The sequence below is a fragment of the Podarcis bocagei genome (genome assembly GCF_964188305.1).
Source record: "Podarcis bocagei genome assembly, chromosome: 17".
NCBI lineage: Eukaryota > Metazoa > Chordata > Lepidosauria > Squamata > Lacertidae > Podarcis > Podarcis bocagei.
The window spans coordinates 40,973,534-40,999,846 of NC_138143.1; the positions used below are offsets into that span (position 1 = coordinate 40,973,534).

Below are 26,313 nucleotides of genomic sequence, written 5' to 3' on the forward strand. Positions count from 1 at the left end.
GCGCGCAGAAAACTTTGCACTCGGGCGGAATGCCGGCTCAGTTTGCTTAAACAGGACTTCGCCGTGGAACTGCCAAACCCTCATAACGGACTTCATTTTCAAGGAGATATGTGTATATATTGGTTAGTACATTTCAGAAACCTCGCTGCTGCTTCCCCAACCCTCGCGACTTTAATTCTCTTGAAAGAAAAGGTAGCATTTGCAGAAGTGGAAAACGATCCCTCCTGCATGCGGTCGTCGGCGTTGTCGATTTTTCTCCGAGCAGCTTCGCATATTTGGGGGGGGGAGCGGGTGGGGGAGAATCTTATGCAAGATGCCAGTGATGAGGGTGGATAGGTGGGGGCTGCATCTGGGGCAGGGTGGGGGGCTGGGCGCCCTCTCGGCTTGTTTTTGGAGGGAGAGAAGGGAGAGTGGCTGCGTGCCGGCGGAGGGGAGGGAGTGCTGCTCGGCTGCCGTCCAGCAAAGGGTTAATTCCGCGCGCAGCTGCCCAGGAGGAGCCAAGCTGGGAGAAGCAGCCCGGGCGCTTGGCCCGCCCCCTCCTCATTGGCTCCGGGGCGCCGAGGTCCCTGGCCTGCGCGCCTTCCCATTGGGCAGGGGCTTTGCGGCTCTCTCCTGACAGGCGCGCACAGCCTGGCGGTGTCGTCGGGGGTGTTGGGGGGGGGCGAGAGAAGAAAGTTCCCCAGAAGTTTGGATCAATCAGAGGGAGGGAAAGGAGGGGGGGGGAGAGAAAGGAAAGAATGAAGCGCAGCCTCCAAGCGCCGCGACTCTGAGCGGCGCCGGCGATCCGGGCGGTCGGTGGGTCGTCTGCGCTGCTCCGCGGATCCATGTAGCGTCCAGGCGGCCGCTGGGCGCTCTCACGTCGAGGCGGCCTCTCCGCTTGCCTCTTGCTGGGGCCCAGCCTCGTGAACCAGCCAGCTAGCCAGCGTCGCCCTCCCTCCGGCCAGCGCTTGGGCAGCGCTTGGGCCGCGGGACTCGCCAGGCACGCACTCACTCCGTCGGTCGGCTACAATGAGCGAGAGGAGGCGCTCGGCAGTGGCCCTCAGCTCGCGAGCGCACGCCTTCTCGGTGGAGGCCCTCATCGGCTCGCACAAGAAGAGGAAGCTCCGCGACTGGGACGACAAAGGCCTGGATTTGTCCATGGACAGCCTCAGCCCCGACGGGCAGCTGCCGGACGCCGACGACCCCGCCCAGTGCCTGGACCTCAACGCCAACGGTGAGTGGCCTGGACGGGGTTGGCTTTGGGGAGGGGGAGTAGGAAGGAAGGAAAGGGTCCGCGGACGCGCCTTGGGGCGGCTGGAGAGCCCTCTTGGCACGCGGAAGCCGTGGCCAAATGCGAGGCCGGAGCCCCTCCAACGAGACAGGCGTTCGTTGTGGCCTGCGGAGGCTTGACGTTCCGCCGACAGGTGTTGCTGGAGGGGCCCTGGAATAATGGCCGGATTTTTGGAGGTTCCTGGTGGAAACCGTTCAGGCAGCAACCGACGGATACATCTTTTGGAAAGGTTAATTTAGCACAGCCTCCCCGCAGAATGGTAGCGTTGGAAGCGACCCACAGGGCCGTCTCGTCCGATCCCCTGAAATGCAGGAATCGCCTCAATGTTGCTTGTGGTTTTTACTAGCCGTCGGGGAAACTGTATCTCTTGAACCCTGGCCCTGGCGTCCCCAGGGACTCGGCCTCCCCACTCCTTGCCTTGCCTTCCTCTTGCTGCCAGGCAGCCACGCCAGGACAGGAATAGACCGGCTGATGGCTATTAATAGCCAAAGGCATCAAGGCAAGCCTCCCCTGGCTTCGAAAGAGCGCCCCCCGAAGGGCCAAGCGGCGCTGGGTGGGCGACGCCGGCTCCTTGCCAGCTCGCCATTGCCGGGCCTGGGAGAGATCTGGGAAAGGGGCGCCTCCTCGCGCGCTCCTACCGCGAACATATCCCGGGATGGAGACTCGGGACTCCGAGCGCGGAGAAGTCGGGGGAAGTTCACTCAGGGACGCAACAGGATCAGGCCTTGGGCCCACGGGCGGGAGCTGGGCTGCGGGTCCTGCGGGAAAGAGGCGCCGCGATTGGCAACCCAGCTTGGAGACTATTTTCGTTCAAGCGGCTCCACTTCAGAGTCCTTGGCCCGCGGAGCCCGGCAGCGAGGATGGACGGACCCGGCTCCTGCGAGGACCGGATCCGCCTCTCCTTCCCCACGGCTCCAGGGGGCTCGGTGTAGTGTTAGCAAAGACTTATCTACTTCTTCACGTCGGTTCCTCTTCCGCATCCTGGTCTTTCAGGACGCATGCCATATATCTACTATATTTATTTATAGCTGTATCTATAGCTGTATTTCTGATCCGTATACATATGAGCCTAAGCAGCCTTACTCAGAAGTAAGTCCCATGTAGTTGATGGGGCCTTACGTGTATGCATGGGATCGCAGCCACCACAAATAAATTACATGACATCCCAGGTGATCGTTTTGAATTTTCAGCTTTTTAACCGTTTCCCGTTTTGAGCAGTGCTGTAAATTATATTGTGTCTTCCAATGACACTATTGCGAGAAAGGGTTTAAAAACGCCATTTGATGGAAATCCGTTTATTCCCCTGTTTGGCTGTATGTGTCAAATCACTTCAGTTATAATTCGAAAGACGGTTTTTTAATTACTGTAAATATTATTTCTTAAAAAAATAAGGACTCCAAAAGTAGGAAAGAGCTGAAAATCTGTAATTTTCCAAAACGTAATTTTTTCCTGTTGCAGTAAAAGCGAAATCCGTTTTCTGTGAGTTAAAACAAGTCAATTCGTGTGCCTAGAAGTATAAATACAGGCCAGAATTACCGGTGGATTGTTTCATGAAACTGACCGCTCCAAGTCAGTCCCTTGCTGGGAGGATCGAGAGAGCGCCCGATCCAAAGTGCCGTCGAGCCTCCAGCTTAGATTTCCACTTAGCCAAGGATCGAAGTTTTTTTGCAAGTCCTTTTCCCGCTTCCTACACTTCCCCTCAAAGCGATGATGATTAAAAAACAAAACAAAATCTCTATTCTGACCTCTCCGCTGTAGCCGAAGCCCCGTCGGGGGACAGCGAGCTTGGATTCGGCATGATTTTTGGATTTTGCCGTCCAGTCTCGGAAAAGCGCAATTCCTTGGGACGTTTTCCAGCCACTTCCTCGAGCAGTCAGTGGAGCTTTGCGCAGGAGAACTGCCCGGTCTATCAGTCTCTGAAATATAGTGGCTTTCAGTCCGATTTGCAGTCCGCGGGCCTTTCTCACTTTGCTTCACGGGTGAATTATTTTAACTCAGTAGGACAAGGCCCGTCTCCCAGCCCTGTTCCCCGAGGGCCCCCTCTGCTGTGAATCGAACCCCTTCCCTCTCTTATTACTTCTACTTCAAGTGGGGTGATTTTGTAAAAAATAAATAAATTGGAAGGCTCGTCTTAATTACAAATGTCTTAGTTATGCTCTGCCTCGGAAATAATTAGAGAATAACGGGTGCGGGCGGGACAGCAACTTCCTTGCTCCTCGTTATAGCCTTCCAAGTCTCCTGGAACCGCATTTAATAGCCCTTCGATAAGCGCTTCTAGGAACCGTCGGAAAGAGACCTTGCGAAGAAAGGCGTTTGGGATTCCGGAGGCGAAAATTGATTTTCTGGAGGGGCAGCGAATCCGGGAATCCAGACTTGGGTTTCGAAAGTTCTTCCACAAAGTAAAGAATATAGGGAGATCTATCTGGGGGATTCCTTCCCCACCCCTCCAAAAAAAAAAAAAAAAAAAAAAAAAACCCAACCCCACCGCTTTACTCCCCCCACACCTCTCGGAGGAGGGCGCGCATTGTTCAACTGTTTGCAGTCCCGTAGAAGCGATATGTTTTTCAATTTAGCAGGACCGACGGCGATCCCTGCTCCACCCCCGCTCCCAGCGGATTCGTTTCGAAGGAATCCCCCGGGCTGAGGGTCGGAAAAGGAGAATTGCGAAGGGAAACGCGAGGTCGAGGCGAGGGGCATTTGCGCAAAGCACCAAACCAGAACAGAAACAGGGACTGGCTGCAGCAAGAAGATAATAGTCACCCCCAAAAAATCACAAAAGGCAAATCGTTAGAGGAAAGAGCCATTGCAACAGCCGCCTAGATCCCGAGATTATCGCGATCATTATGGACATTTATTTCTGACGCCAACAATGTGGGCGGCGGGAGGGAAGCACAGTTCTTGCTTACTTAAACCAAGAATGGGGTGTGTGGCGGGGATCTCGCTGCAACGATAAAAAGCTCAAGGCGAGACCTGGCTGTTGCTTTTTAACGAAACCCGCTCTATACACAAGAAGCGTGGCTGGTTTCCTCCTGTCTCTACGCAGCGGGCCACGATCTGCGCTCTGCGCCAGGCCTCAAATTCAGCGTTCATTATATTTGCAGCCGTCCTCTAATCTAAAACACCGGATCATAGTTAAAAGTTCTTAAAGAGCTTTGGTGCTGTTGCCGAGCCGCCCACCCGAAACGCGTCCTTGAAGAAACCTAAAAGACGGCTCTGACTTCGCACCCCGTCTTTTCTCCCGCTACTCCCCGTCATAATATGTATTTCTCCTCCCGCGTGGGCTTTGCCCTAGACCCGTAAGCCTGACAAGTCCTCTGTTTCCCGGCTCTTGCCGCTGCAAAACGCGCGGGGCGTTTGCGCCAAACTTGCGCCCGCCGAGAACTTCTCTCTCTTTCTCTCTCTGTGTGTGTGTGTGTGTGTGGCGGGGGGGGGGGCACACACTGGGACGGCGGATGATCCTCTTTACCTAAAAGGGCGAGTCCAGTTTGGAATAAGTTTGGCTGGCTCCTCGGTTTGTCTGGATTTCTGCCTAACCCAGTCTGCCAGTTTCGCCCCGGACTAGTTTAGCTGAAGCAGAAACCCTTTCGGGTAGGATGCGCCATTCGGTTAATCCGAGGCACAGCCTTGGAAAAAGAGAAAAGTGTTCTTGCTTCTCGGGGTCTTTTTCCTTAAAAATAAAATAACACTGGAGAGTCTGGAGGGATTTTTTTTAAAAAAGATATCGAGACATTTTTTAAGATTCTGACGCGCTAAGCATCTTCCCAGTCGTTCTGTACACAGCCGACACTGCAAGAAGAGATGCCAGCAGAAACTAAGGGTTCAGGAGTCTTTTCAGAGAACAAACAAACCTGGAAGCAAAACTATATATGATCTTGCGTGTCCTTCCTTGCATTTTTCGGGGTAGTGATGGTGAGAGGGTGGGTACCGTTTTCCACAGCGATTCCACTTTCTATTAATCTCTCAGCCACATGCCACCTATGTGATGGTGTGTTTTCCCCGGACGAGCTTACGACCTTCTCCTCCTCCTCCTCCCGCCCTCAGCGCCGCACACGTGTCCTAGGTGCAGAGATTTTTTCACACATAGTTTATGCCCTCGAATGGTGTATGCAACGATCTGGGTGGGTTTGGGGACACCGATCTGACAGTGGCAGTAGAACATTGAGTAGAACAGGGTGTCGTCGGCCCCTTCTAAAAGTGGGCGCGCAGGGAAAAAGTTTGTGAAAAGGAAGAGGACGTTCTTCCCGAGTCAGACTGGGATGGTGGGGGCAAGTGGAGGAACAGTCCCCCTCCAGGGTCAGCCAGTGGGGGTCCTCTTCGAGAGAGAATTTAGCCCTTTTTAATTGTGGCAGCAGGAGGTCTCCACACACACCTCAGGATCCTACCCCGTTCCCAGATTTTCTTTTTCAGAGAGGAACCTGCCCCTTAGTTTGGGATCGGCTCCGATGAATCTGTGGCAATACAGCCCAAACTTACAACCCCCTTCAGGTGAGCAGTTTAGATGCTTTATGGTTGTGCAATCCTCCCCATAATTATCCCGAAAGTTTCATTGAAATCAACGAGATTTTCTTCCAGATGCATGCAAATTATCAGGCTGCTGGAAAGGAAATTGGTGGGATTTCAAACGAATCCCCAAATGCTGTGTTTATTTTCATTAAGCTCAATGAAGGTATGGCTTCGTGCTTGGCCCGCTGACGTGGAAGTATCCATCTCTGGACTATGCGCCCCTAAACACATTTAGGTCAGAGGCACAAAACTTGAATCTAAGTATGTTTCCTTAACTGGGTGGATAGTTACTGCTTTCTGTGCCAAGTAACTGTTTGCTAACCTGTTTCCGAGCCCGGCAAAAGTGCCAAAATTTGAGCAGAATTATATTCCCACAACCTTCACCACGCCGTTTTGGAATAAACTCAGTTGGAGTTAGTTGGCTGTGCTCTCCAGTTATATGTTGGGGGTCAAAGTTGCCAGCTAGGACCTATAGTTGATCCTATCCATATTTATGGTTATCGGGTCCCCGTGTTTTTAGTGGGTCTTGCTTCCTAGCCCCTTTGCCTAGGATCACATCTTAATCAGCCGCAGCCCAAGAAGCTTCAGTTTATCTGGGCTGCAGAGCAGGCTGTGAGTTTGTTATGCACAGCTGTCCATCATAAAATGTGGACTGTGTAAATGGTGCTAGCCGTCACAGTGTGCATTAAAATAACCCCCCTAGAGGTCAGGGCAAGGCAAACGGGAAGATTTTCTTCCAATATGGTTCCCTTTTATCTCTTTTATGTTGATGATAACTCAGAGAGGGAGTTTACATAAACCAGAGAACTACCAACTAGTCCATCTGTTTTTGTTAATATAGTTTTAGTAGTTGTACTTTTAGGTCCAATAATCAGAAAGAACAGAAGAAAATTAAACTTCCTCTTCTTTGCTCAACAAACGTTTTACTTATTTATTCATTGTGAGTTCACCTTATTTTTTTGGTTTCTTTAGTGTTCTACTTGCATTTCTCAACTTCATTGTGAAGTTGTTCGATGAAGAGGTCTTATTGCTGGGCAGCATCTCTCTGTGGCATAATGGTTTTCCTGAGAGAGCTGTAGGTCAAGTTTAATTTTATAGTTTAACCAAAAGGTCATAATGATAAAATGTCAAACAAAGGAAGTATGGTTCAAATGAATGTGTCTGCAGTCTAGCAAGAATATGGAGGCCTTTTTTTTTTTGGCCTCAGTTTCTGAGCAGCCATTGCAAATTTTGAGATTCACTTTGTGGCACATTTCTCCTGATTTTATTTTTTATTTTAAAAAAATCAACCAAACTTTGTAAAATTAAAAAAAATCAGCTAAGGTCTTCAGGTTTAATACAGATGGTGCAATGGAACACATAATGAAACACTGTTTAAATTTCATTGGCCCCACAAATGCATAATAATAATAATAATAATAATAATAATAATAATAATAATAATATTTATACCCCGCCCATCTGGCTGGGTTTCCCCAGCCGCTCTAGGAAGCTCCCAACAGAATATTAAAACATGATAAAACATGAAACATTAAAAACTTCCCTAAACAGGGCTGCCTTCAGATGTCTTCTAAAAGTCAGATAGATGTTTATTTTCTTAACATCTGATGGGACGGTGTTCCGCAGGGTGGGTGCCACTATGGAGAAGGTCTTCTGCCTGCTTCCCTGTAACCTTACTTCTCACGGTGAGGGAACCGCCAGAAGGCCCTCGGAGCTGGATCTCAGTGATGGGGGTGAATGATGGGGGTGGAGATGCTCCTTCAGGTATATGTTGTTCAACTGGAATTTTCCAAGAACAGTGATCAGGACACTGTTAAGCCATTACTTGGAGCCTGAATGGTGCCTGAATTGGTACCTGAAGCCAGTGGATGCTGGTCCACTATGGTGAATGGGGCCACCAACCTTAATCTGCCTTCAGCCAGCCCTCACCTAACTGCCTTCTTACTTACAACTGGCCTAGAGCATGGCCTTCCCACCAGCTTCCTCCTGGGTAGTCTCAGTGTTGCCCTCAGCAGGAAAGAGACAGGAGTCAAAGCTAGAACTAGGTGGCTCTGCCTCTCATTGGCTGAGCTTGCTCTTGTCATTGGCTCTTGCGCCACCTACTGTTGACATCCCTGCCTTCTGCCCTATCAGTCCCAATGGACACCAGCTCCCACAGCTGGAAGCAGAGCAATAATGGCACCCCTCTCCTCAAGGCGAGGTGCAATATACGGCAAGGCTAACCAAGTCCTGAGGCAGGAAAGTTCCACAGATACCTCTCTGCCATTCTAGCAGTAAAAATACAAGAAGAAAAAATAAGTAATGAAGAACTTGCTGCCTTTTTGCTTTGAATTTCTTGGGAAAAGTGAAACGACAACAACAACGTCGTCTCCACCCCCACGGTCATCAGCTGTGTCTGAGGCTGTCTAATGGTAGGGTCAATCTAAAATGGCAAATTAATAAAGGGACTCAGTAGGTAATGAATGAGACTCTTAATCTCTGGGTTGTTGGTTTGAGCCCTACGCTGGGCAAATGAATGAATGAATCGGTTTATTTCAGTCACTGACCCGATTGTACGCTGGGCAAAAGATTCCTGCATTGCAGAGCGTTTGACTAAATGACCCTCGTGGTCTCTCCCAACTCTGCAATTCTATGATTTTATGAAAATAACTTTCTAAAGCATGACTATGTTTTGTAGGGTGAGGGTATAGTGAAAATGCTGTGGTTTGACTCGACTCCATATCTAAACTAGGGAGAAAACGCTTTAATCTCTTATGTAACCAATGTTTTGATTGATCTAGGCTTCAGTATCTTAAATTCGGGGGGGGGGGGTTAATGCCCAGTGCCCCTAATTTTAACGCCCCCTTTCCCTATTTGACTTTCCAGTAACTGCTGCTAATATCACTGCCTTGTTTCAGAAAAGTTTAAAATAACATATACAGAAAGACCTAAAAGCGCACCATTTTATCGGCGTAAGTCTCACTTCTCCTCCAATACATGCTGTGGGTGTTCCAGGCAAAGTTGTTAGGAATTTATTTAGTGAGATTTCCAGCAGTTTGGTCTCAATCAAACCCCAAGCCACAGCATCGTAATTGGGGGGAAGAAACCTCTGGTTTGAGCACTCTCAGGGATAGGAGGGTCAGACCACTCCCTTTCCTCTGCCAAACCCAGGAATAGCTTGTGAAGACCGAGTAGCTTTTAGCTTAGCTCACATCATTGCTCCTGTTTCTGTAGATGTCACCCTCGAATCGTCGAAACAACGAACTTGCCCAATAATTTCATTATCTAGGGTCCCTGTTTGACAAGCAGTCCAATCCCGAAAAGCAGCCAGTTTTATTTCAGTGTAATTAATATATAACGGCTCTCTCTGTCAGATTGCCTCCCTTCAACCTTTCGAAAGCCTTCTCGGCCCTGTGTGGGAGTTGTAATATAAAAGTGTGTGCGCGCTTGTGTGTAACCCTAGACGACTGTCTAAGCAATCCTCATAATACTACAAGATGTGCCCAAATTAATCTCTCTTGCTCTTCAGCCTGACACCTCAGCTTCAGCAGCTGTGGGAGGGATATTTATAAAGTTGACTGCCATTCTGCTTGGCCTCTGACTCTTCCCCTGATCCCAGGCTGGAGGCTGCTGGAGGCATAGCAGGTGGTTAGGGTGGCTGCCGAACAGTGCTCAGAGCCTATTTGTCTGTTTGTTTATTGCTCCCATGGGGAAGGGAAACAAGGAAGAATCTCCAGCACATTCGATCTGGGAAGTCAAGTTGCCCTCAGCACAGTCCCCCCCCCCCTCCATTGCACACCAATACCCATTTTGGGAGGCTGTAGAGGAATCAGAGCTGAAAGCACTAATTCAATTAATCAGCAGATTAGCCAATTAACTCATGAACTGCAGATCAAGGATGACATGTTTTAACTGGACTGTCTCCCATGATGATTAGTTAGCGCTGATGACATTATAAGGAATCTATTTGACTTCCTTGGTCTCAAGTACGTTTGGCTGATTTTTCCAAAGGTTTTTTTTTTATAGGTAAACATCAAACTTATGAGGAGATTGTAATAATCATTTATTAGGTTTTAAATGAAGTTGTGTTAGACGCTTAATATGAATTAAATACCCCTCATGTGCATTGAGATGCACATCTAGTTAAATGATTCGCTCAAAGTAGGGCTGATTCACATAATTTTGGCGGCTTCTTATTTTGAACAGGTTTGCTTTTTTTAAAAAAAATTGGGTGACCCATTCTGGAAATAAACCCAAGGAAGGCTGAGCGAGTTAGCTTTTTATTTTCTAAAGAAACATTTAATAGTCTGGGACATATAAGGAGCTTTGTTCGGGGTTTGTACAACCGCCACACAGCGGAACATGTAATCTGGAAATAAGAATCTGGAAAAATAAGAATCTGACCATAAAGACATATAGGAGTTTAAAATATTGCTGCGGTCAGACCTCTCTTTGTCAGAACTGAATGAAATTTGAAGGCAAAGTTGCCCTTTCTGTGGGTAAGAAGCTTATTGAGTCTCAGACAGGTCCAGGGATTTATAGACTAGGTAGGACTTGCCGATCAGAAGGTCGGCGGTTTGAATCTCCGTGATGGGGTGATCTCCCGTTGCTTGGTCCCTGCTCCTGCTAATCTAGCACTTTGAAAGCATGTCAAAGTGCAAGTAGATAAATAGGTACTGCTCCGGTGGGAAGGTAAACGGCGTTTCCGTGCGCTGCTCTGGTTCGCCAGTAGCGGCTTAGTCATGCTGGCCACATGACTCGGAAGCTGTACGCCGGCTCCCTCGGCCAATAAAGCGAGATGAGAAAGGGGCCTAGCTTTGAATAATGCTGGGTGGGGAGCCCAGGAGACCCCAGAGGGCAACCCCTGTCATTTCCTCCCTAGGGTGAAAGAGACCAGCAGCGCCTGATATATGCTGAGGGCCCCTGGAGAGACAGCGTGGACGGGTGATTGCCAAGGAGGCAGCAGCCCTTGTGGATCCTGCTGCCCGAGGCAATAACCTCACCTTGTCTCATGGCTGAACCAGTCCTCCACAAACTCCTTCTGCATCCCTCCCAAAAGCAGAATGATTAGAAGTAGAAAGTGGAGTCCTGATAAAATTATTCTCTGGTTGAAAACTCAAGCTCTTAGCCACAAAACTGCACCCCTTACTTTCCGTTTCTCCTCTCCTGTCATGCTACTAATATGTGGATCTTGGTGTGTGTATCAGTTCATACAGACTCACTTTCTGTGTTTCAGAGTCCCTCTAAATCTGTCCCAAAGGTCCAGGAACAACCCAATTAGCCCTGGAATCCTTTGAAAGACATTCATTTCAGTTCACATGAATCCTGTATCTTTTTTTTGTGTGCCACACTTTAGTCTGGGGTTTGTCTGAAGTGCAAGCACACCTCTAATTAATATGTGATCAACTTATGTCATTATGAAGCCCAACATTCAATAGTAGGTTTCATATGCTTATTTCTCATGCAAAACTGCCTAAGAAGTAACCAAGTGTCACTGAAAGGATCTGAACACATTAACACCAATGCTCTGGGCATGATCCCCAACTGAGTTCTCATGCGCAAGTCCCACTGAAATTAATAAAGCTCGTGGAAAAGAACAGTGATGTTCTTAGTGCAAGTCCTGCTCATTTTAATGTGAGATGTTTAGGAGAAAATGCCACGGGAGTGTGCCTTTTGCCACTTCAGCTCCCTGTAATAGTTCCATTTCCTTTTTGCTACTTGCTACTTATATTTTCAAAGTTCTTTTGTTCAGTAACATTAGCCAATGTATTTTCTTTTAAAATCAGCCAGGCCCTTCCAGACTTCTAAAATATATTTTAGATATATTTAGAAATACAAGCTCTCTAAAGGCTTGTCATTAATCTGATCTATTCTTGTTCATTAACCTAATGCATTTGATTATCTGAACCTGGTTAAACTATCAAATAGGGAAAAGTCGGCCTGTTGGAAATGAAAATGAAACCTCCGCTCTCTGAGGCTACATTATATATATGGAAGCAAACATTTTCTGTTGCAAATACTACCAGCCAACATCCCATGGTTATTGAAAGGACTGTCAACACCAACTACAGGAACTATTTCCCTAAATGTTAACTAACTAAGGACACAAGCAAATCATTTTCTGTCCCCTTGAAATAACTGGAAATGAAAAGTATTTAAATTTGGCCAAATTACCCCCTAAGTATTAATTCATTTTTGGCTTGTGTGCCCTGTCCTTCCTCTAAGGAACTGAGAGTGACACACATAGCTTTTTCTTCCTGCTTGATTTTCCCAGCAACCCACAGAGGTAGATTGGGCAGAGACTGTGGCTGCTACAAAATTACATGGCAGATAAACACATCTGGAGCTGCCCAGATGTGAATCGGTATAGCAGCCTAGGCATGCGCCCTGGATTTGGTCAGGTTCATTCAACTCTGACCTCTGAGTCTGGAGAATGGAGGGAGCGTGGGGAGGGGGCGGGTTTTTGTTGTGTGTCTCCAAAAGAATCTGCATCTCATTGTCCTGGAGAATCCTCACTTCTAGGCCTCTGAAATTCCTTTTATATGGAGGAGAACTAGGCTGTGCATGTAGCAGAATGAGGTGTGAAGCAGGTGAGAATGTGGTTGTAGAATGCTTCCAGCAACACCACCCAGAGGGGGGCCACTTTCCCTGCTTAAAAAAAACCTATAAATAGTGATAATACACTGGAGTAGCCCAGGATTTTGCCTGCTAAATACCAGATTTCTATTTGCAGCAGGGTTTTATTTCTTTATCGTAGTGAAGCGTTAAAAATTGTGATCCACCCCTCTCCACCTGCAGTCCATTCTTCTGTTACCTCATTCTGTTGTAGATTTTTGGATTGCCATAAGGATGCAAGTAATAAGGTTTTTTGTGTGTGTGTGGGAGAATCCTACAAATGCACTCAAGGCTGCAAGATGTGTCAACTGATGTCTTCATTTAGAAAGATTACATGCATTTTAAATACCACCCCCCCCCCGCCAGTTTCTGCACAATATAATTTTATTACATCTGTAGGAGCAGGAAGAAGTGGGATTCAGAAGACATTCCTGTCTGGACTGTGATTTCTAAGCAAATCCAAAGAGGTTTGATTACAAGCAAAAGTCAAAGATTGACTTACAAATCATCTATCACGGCTCCCTTTCCCCACTTGGGCCGGAGTTATTATATCAAATATCAACACAACTTGGCCTCTTCCAGAAGCGGCACCCGACCCTATTCATATCTGTCTTTGGCAAAACTGATGTTTTTTTCAGATGGAAAAGCTGGGAGGGAGAAAAAGGAGGGGACAGCCTCAAAAACGCCACAAAATGCTTTATTACTTTGCAGCCTGTTCCTGAAACCCCCTAAAGCACTGGTTTGAGTGAGTAAGAATTTATTGCATTAGGAGTTTGAAGAGTTCGGCTCTTTAGGATTTATATTTTAGTCTTTAGGATAGTAACATTTCTCTGTCCCCGTCTTATGTTTACAGGTTTCTGTTCTGCATTAGAAAGTTTACGCTGCTTGATTGTATTCATATTTCTAAGGGTTTGAAACAGCTTACAATGTAAAACAATTACCACTACTTGTTTTCAGTTGCAAGTTTTTCCAATATAGGCCTGCTTCCATAGGTTACTGTAGAATTTGCGCTGGGTTCTCTATTAAGCTGCAAAAACTACAGATTAAGATGAATTTAAGTCGATTCACATTTTTTTTCATTTTGTCTGTGTATATGCATGCATAAGTGGTCTTGTGCTAGAATGCAGTATATCGAACTATACCAATGTTTTTCTAATTCTAGTAAATATTTTAGAAGTTGCCACAGTGCAAAGGAAAGGACCGGTTCCATTAGTATCCAAAATGGATTTTTTTAATAAAATAAAATAAAATGTTTTTAGTGCAGATTGCATTCTGGAGTTCATTTTTTAATGTAAGCCAGATAAGTACACTGATTGTGAATTTGAATTTGAATTTGTGATTTGAATTGGATCATGAATTTTTGTCATTTCTTGACCCCACTCAAATGGCTGCAGAGAGAATATGGCCTTTGGACTGCTATCCATAATCAAACAAGACATGCTTTTACAGAATAATAGAACATATGGTAGTCAACAAGCTGGCACATTAAATACGTAAATTATGTTGTATCTATATTCCTTGGGACCTAGCAATTAACTCAAAGTACATGAAATTATGTTAAGTCAATTCACATGATAAAAACAAACAAAAAACCAGCCCCAAGAGTTGTTTCCAGCTTAGGCCCCATCCACACTTTACATTTAAACAATTATCATGACTTTCTCTGAAGATTCCTGGGAATTGTAGTTTGTCAAGGACACTGAGAGCTGTTAGGAGACCCCTATTTTCCCCACAGAGCTACAGATCCCAGATTTACCTGGTAACAAGGACTGACTGTAGTTCTTGGAATAAGGGTCTCCTAGCAACTCAGTGGACTTAACAAACTCCATTTCCCTGGATTCTTCAGGGGAAGCCACAACTATTTAAACCGGTATAATACCGCTTTAAATGTATAGTGCAGATTATGCCCATCATATTCAGTACAGACCCATTGAAATCAATGGACAACTTACTTAAGTATATTGATTTCAGTGGTTCTCAGGTAGACCCAACTCTAAGCACACAATTAAATCCAGATTCTGGCCATGCAGTAAAGCATCCAAACATTTTATTTTATTTTGTGCACTTGATGTAAGGTGGGGTTTTTTTAAAAAAAAAAATAGTCACCTAATAATAAAATAAATGTCTCCATCTCACAACCAAATCAATGTTTAGCATGTAAGTCATGATGTTATGAATTTGTGCAATTGCATGGAAATTAATCTGGCCACAAGATGGAGCAAACAGTTTCTGGAAGTCTGTGAGGTGAGTAGAAAAAAAAAATTAAGGACCCACCATCGCAAGCACTTCATGTCTCTGTGGGGCAATCAGATATCCCTATTGCATGCAACTGTGCTCTCATAAACCATTACTGGGTTGTGTGTGAATTAGCCCCAGCTCACTCCGCAGCTTGCCTGTCTCATATAATCCTTTCTTTCAGTTGTTTTAATTTGTAGCATGCTACTTTCCAAGGGTTTTGGCAGATAGCAGAACTTAAGTATAGACATAAGGATAACTTCTTGGTGGATTGATCACTTTGCAGTTGTAGGAAATAGATCTCATAGTCAGCTTGCAGCTTACGAATGTTGCAAGATAAGAAATACCTGTGTGCGGCTTTTCGGTCAATGGTCCACAAGTTGTGTCAAGCATCATTGTGGTCCATTTTGTCTTCCATCCTGTCAGCATTCACCACCTGAGTTCGCTATTAGAAGCAACAATACTATGCTTTATATTGCCTTAAGATAATAATAGAAAATAATAGATAACCCGAAGGACATTGGAATAATAATTAGAAGACAATTTACTAAACGTGAGGGGGTTGGGAAACCCAATCAAAAGAAGATGAATCACCTCGTATGTAAACACCATGAAACTACACATTGCCTTCGAAGATAATAATAATTAAGCAACATTTATATTATTTTCTGGGAACGAAATCCAGCATTCTGGGTTCTGGCCAATAAAATGCCTATTTAATTTCCTACCCAATTAATTTTTTACTGGAGGAATGATCTGTTTTTCAAGCAGCCCGACAGAACAGTGTTTTATGGCATACATTTTCACAGGTCTCTGGAAGAGTCTCTGATTCATCATAGGCTCCTCCTGCTGGGGGGGGGGCATCATTTTTGCAGTTTTCCTTTCCCTCTCCTGCAGCCTCCAGTGCTATCCCACCCCCCCAGGATGTTCCAGAAGCTCCCCATCACACTCTGAAGTTGCTTTTGCAGAGGGAAGGCGGATTCTGCAACAATAATCTCTCCCTTCCTCCAGTATCCTGTTACTGGAACTTCACTCATAGGAAGCTTGGGTGCAGCCCACAGATGCAGTTTTTCCAGACTTGATCACTGAAACTCTCTGCCCATGGAGTCTGGAAAAGCTACATTTGGGTTTATTTCTTTTTAATCAGAACTTATAATGAATCCAGATTCTGGGCATGTAAGCATATTTAGCTGGCATAAGCTGTGTTGGAGTCAGTGGTGCTTTCTTCAGAGTGAACATGCATCCATGCCCTTCTTCAGCCAACCAAAATGCACTTTTTTTTGCATTTTTAACAAAGCTCTTCCAAGGAACTTTTCTCCTTTCAAAATAATTGCCCCTTTCTTCTAAATTGCTACAACTGCTTGCCTGCCTTTCATTACTATGTGGCGTGTGTTTGTGTGGAGGGGAAGACTGCATTGCGGCGTAGAATGACAAGACCTAACCAACATCCCTGACATCTACGGAGAAGTGCAAAGTGTGTTTGTGTGTAGAGTTTCTGCCCTCCCTCAACATCCTGCCTGTTATAACTATAAAATTATTTCTAGAATAGATTTCTATATAAAACCAGGAGTGGATCAATGTGAGCTCTGGTTATTTATAAGCAAATGTTCACCTTTATTATGGAAACATTTTTTCCAGCTACCACAACTTGGAAACCAACTGGATGCTTGCCTCATGAAGGAAAAATGGGGGGCATAGATTCTTAATTCCCTCCCAATTTCTGCATTGCTCGGCTCCTCCAGCTCCTAAGCCTTCTCTTTATTTAATTATTAACAGGGTTATCTAGTAGACCAGGGGTCAGCAAGGTTTACCTCACCTGGGCTGGTTCACTCCAGTGGAGATCCCTCCGTGGGCCGGATCGTGTGTGTGAGTGCGCATGCTCGCAATTTCTGGCATCTGCGTCTGCGCAGACGTGATTTCTGGCTTCTGCGTATGCACAGATGCGATTTCTGGTGCCATGGAAGTGAGCCCCTGTGCTGCACCGCACCAGTTTAGTGCAGCAGGCGGGGACTTGCCGAGTGGGTAGCTCAGTTTGTGGGCAGCTCGGGGGCCTGTTAAATGACCCTAATGGGCTGCTTGTGGCCCATGGGCCTTAGGTTGCCGACTCGTGTGGTCTCTCTTGTCTGGATTGCTCATCCATGCAAAATGTTCCCTGCACATAAAAAACCATCCCTTTATTTGTTTATAAATTAAAATAATTAGATACTGCCTGCTATGCAGGCATCTCAAGGTGGCATACATTAATGTCATTAAAACACAATACAAAACACAATTGCATTTAGAAAACACAATACAGATAAATAAAGAAGCAGTCAGTGAATGTTCTAAGAATGTCTGCAATGCCTGTTGTCAGTAGCCAGCAAAGGCTGTTCTTGAAGTTGTTGTTGTTGTTGTTGCTGTTGCTGTTATTGTTATTGTTTTGCATGCACTGGAATTGTATGCTGGCACATGACTTATCTCTAGGGGGAGACTATTCTACTGGCACAGAAAAGACCTTTTCCTAGCTTAGAGAGAAGGCCAAGCCAGGCCTCTTTCCTCTTGCCATGCAAGTTTTTACTGTACAGAAAAGGATATTGATAAGCTGGAATGTGTGCAGAGGATGATAAAGGATCTGAAAACCAGGCTTTATGAGGAACAGTTGAGGGAGTTGGGCATGTTTAGTCTGGAGAAGAGTTGATATGAAAGCCATCTTCCAATATCTGAAGGGCTGTCACATGGAGCAAGCTTGTTTTCTCTTGCTCCAAAGGGAAGAACATCATGACAGTAAGAGCTGTGCAGTAGTGGTATCAGTTTCCTTGGAAGGTGAGGGTTTTCACTGTAGGGTTTAAAATGGGTTGGGTGGCCATTTGTCAGGGATACCTTAATTGTAGGGGGTGGAGCTAGATGATCCCGTGGGGTCCCTTCCAACTCCACTGTTCTCTGCTTCTATGTGATGCTCCCCCATGTAGTTGTGCAGGCTAGATGCAGGTAGGCTACCTCAGGAAGAACTAGGCATTAACAAGTCTGGAGGGAGAAGCAGATAATAAGAGTTTTGAAGAGAACTGAGTGGAAGAAAGTAGAGCGTCTGATCAATATACTCTGAGCCTGTTCATCCCTGGTCTTGCTGGTGTTCTTGCTTGCTGATTGGTGAGGAGACCATTCTTTGCTGCGGGAGAGGTAGAGTTACCGTAAGTATTCCATGCTGTTTTCACATTCAGTTTTCACACTGGAGTCCGCTTTCATTCAGCATTGCTAGGAATGCCATCAGCATAATAAACCATGCAAATAAGTCTGTTGGCTGTTTCTGAATGTGGGTTTCAACTCTACTGACTCACTTAGTGGGGAGAATGTCTTTTCTGACCGTTTCTAATTAGCAGTGTGGATCCTAAAAGGTAAAACTGAAATGGGTATGAGCATTCGGTACTGTGTGTAATTAGCCACTGCCCATCCCCGCGACGGGGTGAGCTCTCGTTGCTCGGTCCCTGCTCCTGCCAACCTAGCAGTTTGAAAGCACATCAAAGTGCAAGTAGATAAATAGGTACCACTCCGGCGGGAAGGTAAACAGCATTTCCGTGTGCTGCTCTGGTTTGCCAGAAGCGGCTTAGTCATTCTGGTCACATGACCCAGAAGCTGTACACCGGCTCCCTCAGCCAATAAAGCGAGATGAGCGCCGCAACCCCAGAGTTGGCCACGACTGGACCTAATGGTCAGGGGTCCCTTTACCTTTTATAATGTGATTGCTTTTGGCAGTCTCCTGCTAGCTAAGACTAATAAGGGGAAATTTTGTGCCCCTAACAGTTTTGTGCCTGGGGCAACTGTCCTTGTGGCCCTCCCATGTTACACCACTGGTTACTTGTTCTTCTGACCTGTCAGCTGCTATCTTTCAGAATTGGATTCCTGCCTCCCTTAGTTTATGTTGCCTGTCTCTTGTCCCTTGACTGCCATCTCTCAGACTTGATCTGTGCCTGCACTTGACCACACTTCTCTCCTCTTTTGCCTCACACTGACACCCAGCACCCCATTGGACCTGATCCCATCTATTTGCAAGACTGACTCCACTGTGCCCTGGCAGCACTGCACAACTCATTTCTCATTCTCTATGTGTCTTTAGCTTGGCAGTTCAGGTGCATGTGGCGCACTGAGCTCTCCAGCACCAGTTTTATTACAGCGAAGCTTCGCAATATTTTAAACAGGCGCAATAACTAGAGTTTTACTCGCAAGTGCTATTAAAGTAAGAAATGAAATAGTCCATGCCTATGTGTCTGACAGATCTGGAAAACTATTAAAATAAGTCATTAAAATAACACATGGGTCTAAATTCTTAAAGCACTTTTAGTTCATTCTATAAGTAGAAATAGCAATCGAAAGGTTTTGGGGTAGGGATTTTCTGTGTGCTGGTCTTTCCAGGATACGCAAAAGAATTCTTTTCTGTTTGGCATCAAACAGCTTGGCTAATGCTTCATTCCTCCCAGTTGTACCTCTGTTGTTTCACTCTTTGCATTTCTTTTCTTCTACACTGGGTTCAACAGGACTGGTCTTTATAATGCTTACACAATTCTGAGTGGGTGGTAGGAAGCCTGGGTTCCTAACTCATCTCCATGTACAATTCTGTAATGAAACATAATAAAATAATAATAAACCAAAGTTAGAAGGTAACAGATTGCACAGGTTTCCCAATAAAGGCTTGAATAACCCATTTTAGTTACAAACTCAGCACTCAGCGTTTTAAGCTATAGTCGCTAATGTTTCTCTCATTTAGTGATTAGTCATGAATTTAAAGTTATGTATACAATGTGTTGTATCAATTCTCTAAATAAGGGACGTCTCTGGAAAATAGGGACACTTTGAGGGTCTGACACATACAAATCCTGGGCAAAAATCCTGACCAGCCAGCCCACCCCACCACCCCCCAGCTACAGCTCTGCCTAACACTGTTTTTTTTTGTGTGTGTGTCACACTTCACAGTCATAAGAATATCTAATCTGATACAGTCAGCCTTCCAAATATATTTAGGAATGTGCTTCAGTTTTGGGCTGTGTGTGTGTGTGAATTCTTTGAATGGCCAGCCTTTTAATAAAACTGTAACAAGGTTATAGGCACAAAGATCCCAGTGAGAATTTCTCCTTTGCTCAACTCATTCAAATGAGTGGGCTCTGTGCAAAAACCTTGTTATTTCCATACGATTTGCAAAGCAGAACTTCCCACCTGCTGATTTTGGTCTTTTTGCTGCCACCAGTAACAAGTTCTCCTTTGCCGGATAACTTCGCAAGATCGTTCAAAAAATGGTTGTGCCAGTGTGGCTGATGGCAGTACAAATGAAAAGTAAATCATGTGTGTGCCTTTTCTAATTGCTTGTGAAAGTGTTTCACATTCAGATAGGCCATGGAGGAGGAGTCTGGAAGGGCACGAACTAATAGTTAGAAAACACAGGGTTGTAAAAATATGTTTCTTTGTGAGAAAGCAGTTTTTAAAATAGTTATGTTAGAGCAAACCCTTGACCCTTCTGACACCTTTAAGTTTTTCCCCACTGGGCAAATAGCAGCCATGGGATCCACTTAGATCAGGAAAGAGTTAAATCCATCTTTCTGCAGCCCAGTCCAACCTGCCTCATAAGACTACAGTTAACTCAACCCACCCAACCAATAGGAGGCACATAATCTTGCCTAAGGGACGTGGGTGGCGCTGTGGGTTAAACCACAGAGCCTAGGACTTGCCGATCAGAAGGTCGGCAGTTCGAATCCCCACGACGGGGTGAGCTCCCATTGCTCGGTCCCTGCTCCTGCCAACCTAGCAGTTCGAAAGCATGTCAAAGTGCAAATAGATGAATAGGTACCGCTCCGGCGGGAAGGTAAACGGTGTTTCCGTGCGCTGCTCTGGTTCTCCAGAAGCGGCTTAGTCCTGCTGGCCACATGACCACATGAGCTGTATGCCAGCTCCCTCGGCCAATAAAGCGAGATGAGTGCCGCAACCCCAGAGTCGGTCACGACTTGGCCTAATGGTCAGGGGTCCCTTTACCTTTAATCTTGCCTACTTTGATGCTTCCTGTCTCTGCTGCTTTTATAATACTACAGTAGCCGCCACACTAAGTTATTCTCGGACAAAAAGTCTGCAGTAACATTTCGTTGCAGGAGGTTGTACTAGACGACTCTCAGAATCACTTCCCATTCCTACAGCTCTATGAAAAGCTGTGCATTTTAACAGTGTTTGGAACGTGTGGTGTCACTGAATCCACAAAGGTCTGCATTGGCATAAAACTTCTTCAGACTGTGCTAGATCCCATTGACAGGAGGAAATGCAACAACAACAACAACAAGAAGAGTTTGGATTTGATATCCCGCTTTATCACCACCCGAAGGAGTCTCAAAGCGGCTAGCATTCTCCTTTCCCTTCCTCCCCCACAACAAACACTCTGTGAGGTGAGTGGGGCCGAGAGACTTCAGAGAAGTGTGACTGGCCCAAGGTCACCCAGCAGCTGCATGTGGAGGAGCGGAGACGCGAACCCAGTTCCCCAGATTACGAGACTACCGCTCTTAACCACTACACCACACTGGCTCTCTAAGCTTGTCGTCTTCTGAAGAACCCAGGAAATTTCCTTTTGGCCTCTCCCCTTGCTACCTGCCCCCACCTGCACCACCATTTAATGCACGAACAACGGAGAACTGAGAGGAAGTTATGATGTGTTCTGCATCTGTCTCCAGGTTAGGAACAGGGAAAGGTTAAATGACGACGAGATTTGAATGGCAGCAAGCCATCAATTTTGGCTCCTAGGGTTCTTTTCTGTCCTAGCAGTTGTAGCTATTTTATGTGGCGTGCCATTTCAGCAGCACAGAGAGAGATGCTGGCACTGATCTCTAACACATGTGGAAAATACGGCTAGGGAGTGAAGCGTATGGAAAACATATTAATCTTTTTACAACCAGAAGATCCATGTTTGCTTCTTTGCACTCCTCTTGCTGCTTTTGACTCCACTGCACATTTGGAAGCTCACCCCTCCCCTCCTCTATGAAATAAACAAGAGACAAGGGGCCCAATCCACCAAGAAGATCTTGCCCGACTATTGTTCATTTTTGATGGATTTTGTTTGTTTGCACAGGAGAACTTCCTGGCTGATCGTACTCATTCGTATTGTTGAAATGGATCAGAGCAGCATAAGAGGACAGTACAAACATAAACAGCATCGCCAACCCAGATTTACCCCAATTGCATGATTGGCTTGCATTAAAAGAAAAACAACAACCAGAATAACACTGTAAAATGTGCATGGTTAATATGAGTCTTCAGGAAATATAGTGCTTGCATAGTACCCAGGAAGGTTAAAACATCTCTATGTAAGATTTTGGTCTTAAAATGGTTAGATTTTTCACAAAATTATGAGCTGGAAATGTTGAGGAAGATGCGTCTTGCTGTGAATTTTTGCTAAAAATATTTCCAGTGAGGTCTTTCTGTAATTTGGGAAACATTTCTTTCCTACTCTGGATTCTCTGATCTGATGCCCGGACACATGAGCAGCTGGACTGTAAGCGAGAAGCTTCACATTATCCTAACACTCAGTGGGATTTGATAAGACTGATCGGGCAATCCTATAAATGTCTACTCAGAAGTATGTCCCATTGACTTCAGTAAGACTTAGTCCTAGGGGAAATTGTAGTAACTTACTTAGGAGCAAGCCCGAGGTGAGCTTGAGCTTGCTGGTCCTTGATCCTGGTAGGATCGCTCCATATCCCAATCTCAACACCAAATATATCAGATTGTACTGAATAAGAAGAAGAGTCCAGGATACATTTTGCAATGCAAGTGGGAAACGACCATTTCATTTCTAAAGGAGAGTATGTGCAAAGGAAATTATCCAAAAATAAACCAGGGCTATTCACATCAGTGCTAGAAATAGGCTGGAACTAAGGGGGTGGAACCTTGTCCATTACAGTTTGTAAAATCAGGTAGGACTGGACATGTGGACCTTGAAGGTGGCTAATGCCTCTGGGAGTGAAGGTATGAACCCCGATAGCTTGAAGAAACTTAATTCCTATCTCCTGGTTTCTGATAACTACCCCAGCATTTGGGGGCAAGCTATTGGAGTGTGTGGTTCTTCTCAGCTCCAGGTAGTCTGTGATGTTGCAAGTGGTTTTGATCCATTCCAGTTCAGCTTCATGCCTGGTTTTGGGATGGAAGCAGCCTTGGCCACCCTGATGAATGACTAGCCCAGTGGAATGGATTTGGGAGAATGCCACCCTGCTAATTCCCCTGGACTTCTCAGTGGCTTTCTTTATCACCAAGCCTAGTATCTCTCCAGAGCAGTTGCCTGGATGAGGCCTGGTTCCAGTTTTTGAGGATTTGAAGTCTCAGAATGTGGTGCTATTGCTCTCCAGGTTCCTTTCTGTCTCCCTTCTACATGAAACAGCTTGGGAAACTCGACTGGAGGTTTGGGCTGATGTGAGGATGATGTCTGCTTCTCTGCTTGTTACTGAGCTGTGTTCTGATTTTTTGTTGTTGTAGAGATGCATTGAATTTTGGTATTTGTGGATTATTTTTTACCGGCTTCTTTGAAATAAAAAACCTGTTACAACTGTATTAATTGTACTCTGCCTTGGGACCTCTGCCATTGCTCCATTCGGTGAGAGGTGACATAAAAACATTTTAAGCACATAAGTAAATGAATGAATCAATGAATAAATGTCTTTCTGAACTGGAATTGTTTCTCTTTCTGATCTTTGCTCATTTCCGAGCACAGTTCAAAGTGTTGGCGCTGACCTTTAAAGCCCTAAACGGCCTCAGCCCAGTATACCTGAAGGAGCGTCTCCACCCCCATTGTTCTGCCCGGACACTGAGATCAAGCACTTAGGGCCTTGCGGTGGTTCCCTCCCTGCGAGAAGTGAGGCTACAGGGAACCAGGTAGAGGGCCTTCTCGGTAGTGGTTCCCGCAGAGAGGGCAAGTTCCTGGATTCCTTGGGGTCAGCATTTTAACCAAGGCCTTATCCACACTTTCTTTTGTCTCACTGCTTCCCCTGCCTGGGGAAACTGCTCTTTAGTGCTCAGCCAGAGAAAACAGTGATTTGGGATTCCCCCAGTTGCCATTTCTTCTGATCTATGGCTAGAGTGGGGTTTCCCTTGGAAAGGAGCAGGGCAAGGGGAAAACTTCTCAGACCCATGCTTTCTAAGCGCGGCGCAAGCGGAAGTGTAGACGAGCCCTAAAGTGGCAAAGGATTTGGGAATCCTTTTGCCCAAGGGACAGATGACAAAACGTTCAACCAAATGTGCTAGAAAACCGAAGCAAGCAGGGAATGACTTTGAATTCCCAAATCTACTATTTAACTGTGCAGTTCAACAGCAGGCAAAATCAGAATGACTAAAAGAGGAACGTAAATTCTGCCAGCTATTATGAAAGCAATAAGCTGTTCTAGCACTTTTAAAGTATTTTTCTTCTTCTGGGCAACAGTTAATTGAAGGATGGGTAAAAAAAAAATTGCAATAATGGGGCAGTTCCATTAGTTCCAAAATAATAATAATAATAATAATAATAATAATAATAATAATAATAATAATAATAATAAATTCAACCAGTTTTATAGAAAAGTAATAGCTGGCATGATTGATCAGAGATTTATCCTCCTGACAGGCTGAGGGATATAGCGAATTCTATCCAATACTTCCCATTGACACAACAGCAGAAGCATGCAATGTAAAGAGACCTGTAGGCCCAGAAAGAGTTTGCATAGCTAGAGAATTCACCTTGTTAAGGACCTTTCCTGCCAGAGCTCAAAGCTGCTTCTAGCATTGTCTTGGCTCCTGCAGGTATTTTTGGCGCACAGTCTTGCCTCGTGTAGCTTTATGAGTTGGCTCTTTCCTTAGGCAGGAGAAAGTGGCTTGGCCCAGGCGGTGGTGCAGCGGTCTAAATCACAGTGCCTAGGGCTTGCCGATCGGAAGGTTTGTGGTTCCAATCCCCACGACGGGGTGAGCTCCCATTGCTCGGTCCCTGCTCCTGCCAACCTAGCAGTTCAAAAGCACATCAAAGTGCAAGTAGATAAATAGGTACCACTCCAGCGGGAAGGTAAACGGCATTTCCGTGCGCTGCTCTGGCTCACCAGAAGCGGCTTAGTCATGCTGGCCACGTGACCCGGAAGCTGTACACTGTCTCCCTCGGCCAAGAAAGCTAGATGAGCGCTGCACCCCCAGAGTCATCCACGACTGGACCTAATGATCAGGGGTCCCTTTACCTTTAAGGAGTGATACAGTATCAATTTATTATATATGCTGTATATATTTATCAATGCAGGGATTTCTTGCCATTTGGATTTTATGCCCAGGCACCAACATTCCTGCTTTTGGGCTGCAGCAAAGCTCATGGGACTCTGAGAATCCCAACGATAATTTGTTGGCGAAGCAACAGCATGCGACCTAGGGGAGTGTTTCCTGTGCTCCTTGCGTGCTCCTGGCATGAGCTCACGTGTATGCAAAAGCCATCATGAGTCACAGATTCCCATATTAAAATGTTTGTTTTCAAGGTTAAATTTATACTGGGTGTACCACTATAAGCAGTTAAAATTACACCGTGGCCTTAAAATGTTTTTAGTAGAATTAACCTCCATTTAGCTAACGTACCTGAAGCGTTTTAAGAAAAAAATGCATATTTAAACCCCACGCCAAGGGGTCAGCTATGTACCAAGCCGGTTGAGTTTGCCCATGCCTTCCTCTCTGATTGCCCTGTTATTATTTTGCTAGTTCTCCCTTATCTCCCCTTTCTTATATCTCAACACATCCCTGTCTATGACCCCCCAGTGCCACCACCGTGAAGCAGAGGTGCCATGTTGCCCCCAAAATTGAGGGGTCTCAGCATGTACTTGATTCAGAGTGGGCCCCTCCTTCTCCCCTGTGATGACCTTTGATTCCCTCCCTTGTTCCCTATGTAGATCTTTATCCAGTGCCGGATTTACATATAAGCTAAAGAAGCTATAGCTTAGGGCCCCACTCTCTTGGGGGCCCCCCAAAAAATTTAAAGGAAAAAAACCTGGATGTACATTTCCAAAATATAAGATAAAAAACAAATAAAATAAAACTTACATACAGCAACAGTGTTTTGTGTTGTGTAGGCTCCTATAATGTAAGTAATGCTCATTTTTATATACAGTGGTACCTCTACTTATGTACTTATGTACGTATCCTACGGGATACATACGCTGCAAACCTGGAAGTATTTTTCTGGGTTTCGTCGTGTGCGCATGCGCAGAAGTGGTCTACCACCATGTGTGCATGCGCAGAAACTGTTCCTCCGGTTGCAGAAACCTCGGGATCCAACCGGAGCTCTGGAACAGATCCCGTCCGCAAATGGGATGCATAGGGTGCCTACGTTCTGCATGGACTGGTTGCATGCCAAGATGCGCAAATGGCTTTAGATACCTATTAGGTCCATAAATTACCATATAGCATATATTCAACACACAAAACAGTGACAATTTGTTGTTGACAAGGTCAGCTGGACATATAAAGGGCCCCATTACCTTCAGTAGTTTAGGGCCTCATCAAACCTATATCCGTCCCTGTCTTTATCCCTCTCCCTTGCTCCTAATGTAGGTCTTCAGTCACCCCTTCTTCCCTGGCAGGATGTGTGCGCTATTTTGTGCTTCGCCTCAGGTGCCCAAGTGTCTTGGGCTGGCCCTGATTCAGCTTCCCCCAATGTATCCAGAGTTTCTACTCTCTAAAATATAACGGGGACGCGGGTGGTGCTGTGGGTTTAACCA

At 45.7% G+C, this 26,313-nt stretch overlaps 1 protein-coding gene across 1 annotated transcript in view; it reads left to right on the forward strand.

Moving 5' to 3' along the window:
• Nucleotides 1-714: 714 nt before the first annotated feature.
• The window catches only part of TBX15 (T-box transcription factor 15), a 109,116-nt gene continuing 83,517 nt past the window's right edge, over nucleotides 715-26,313 (forward strand). The window contains exon 1 of the mRNA XM_081176538.1: nucleotides 715-1,213. Coding sequence (XP_081032664.1) covers nucleotides 1,009-1,213 — 205 coding nt within the window. The 5' untranslated portion in view covers nucleotides 715-1,008. The remainder of the gene's footprint in view (nucleotides 1,214-26,313) is intronic.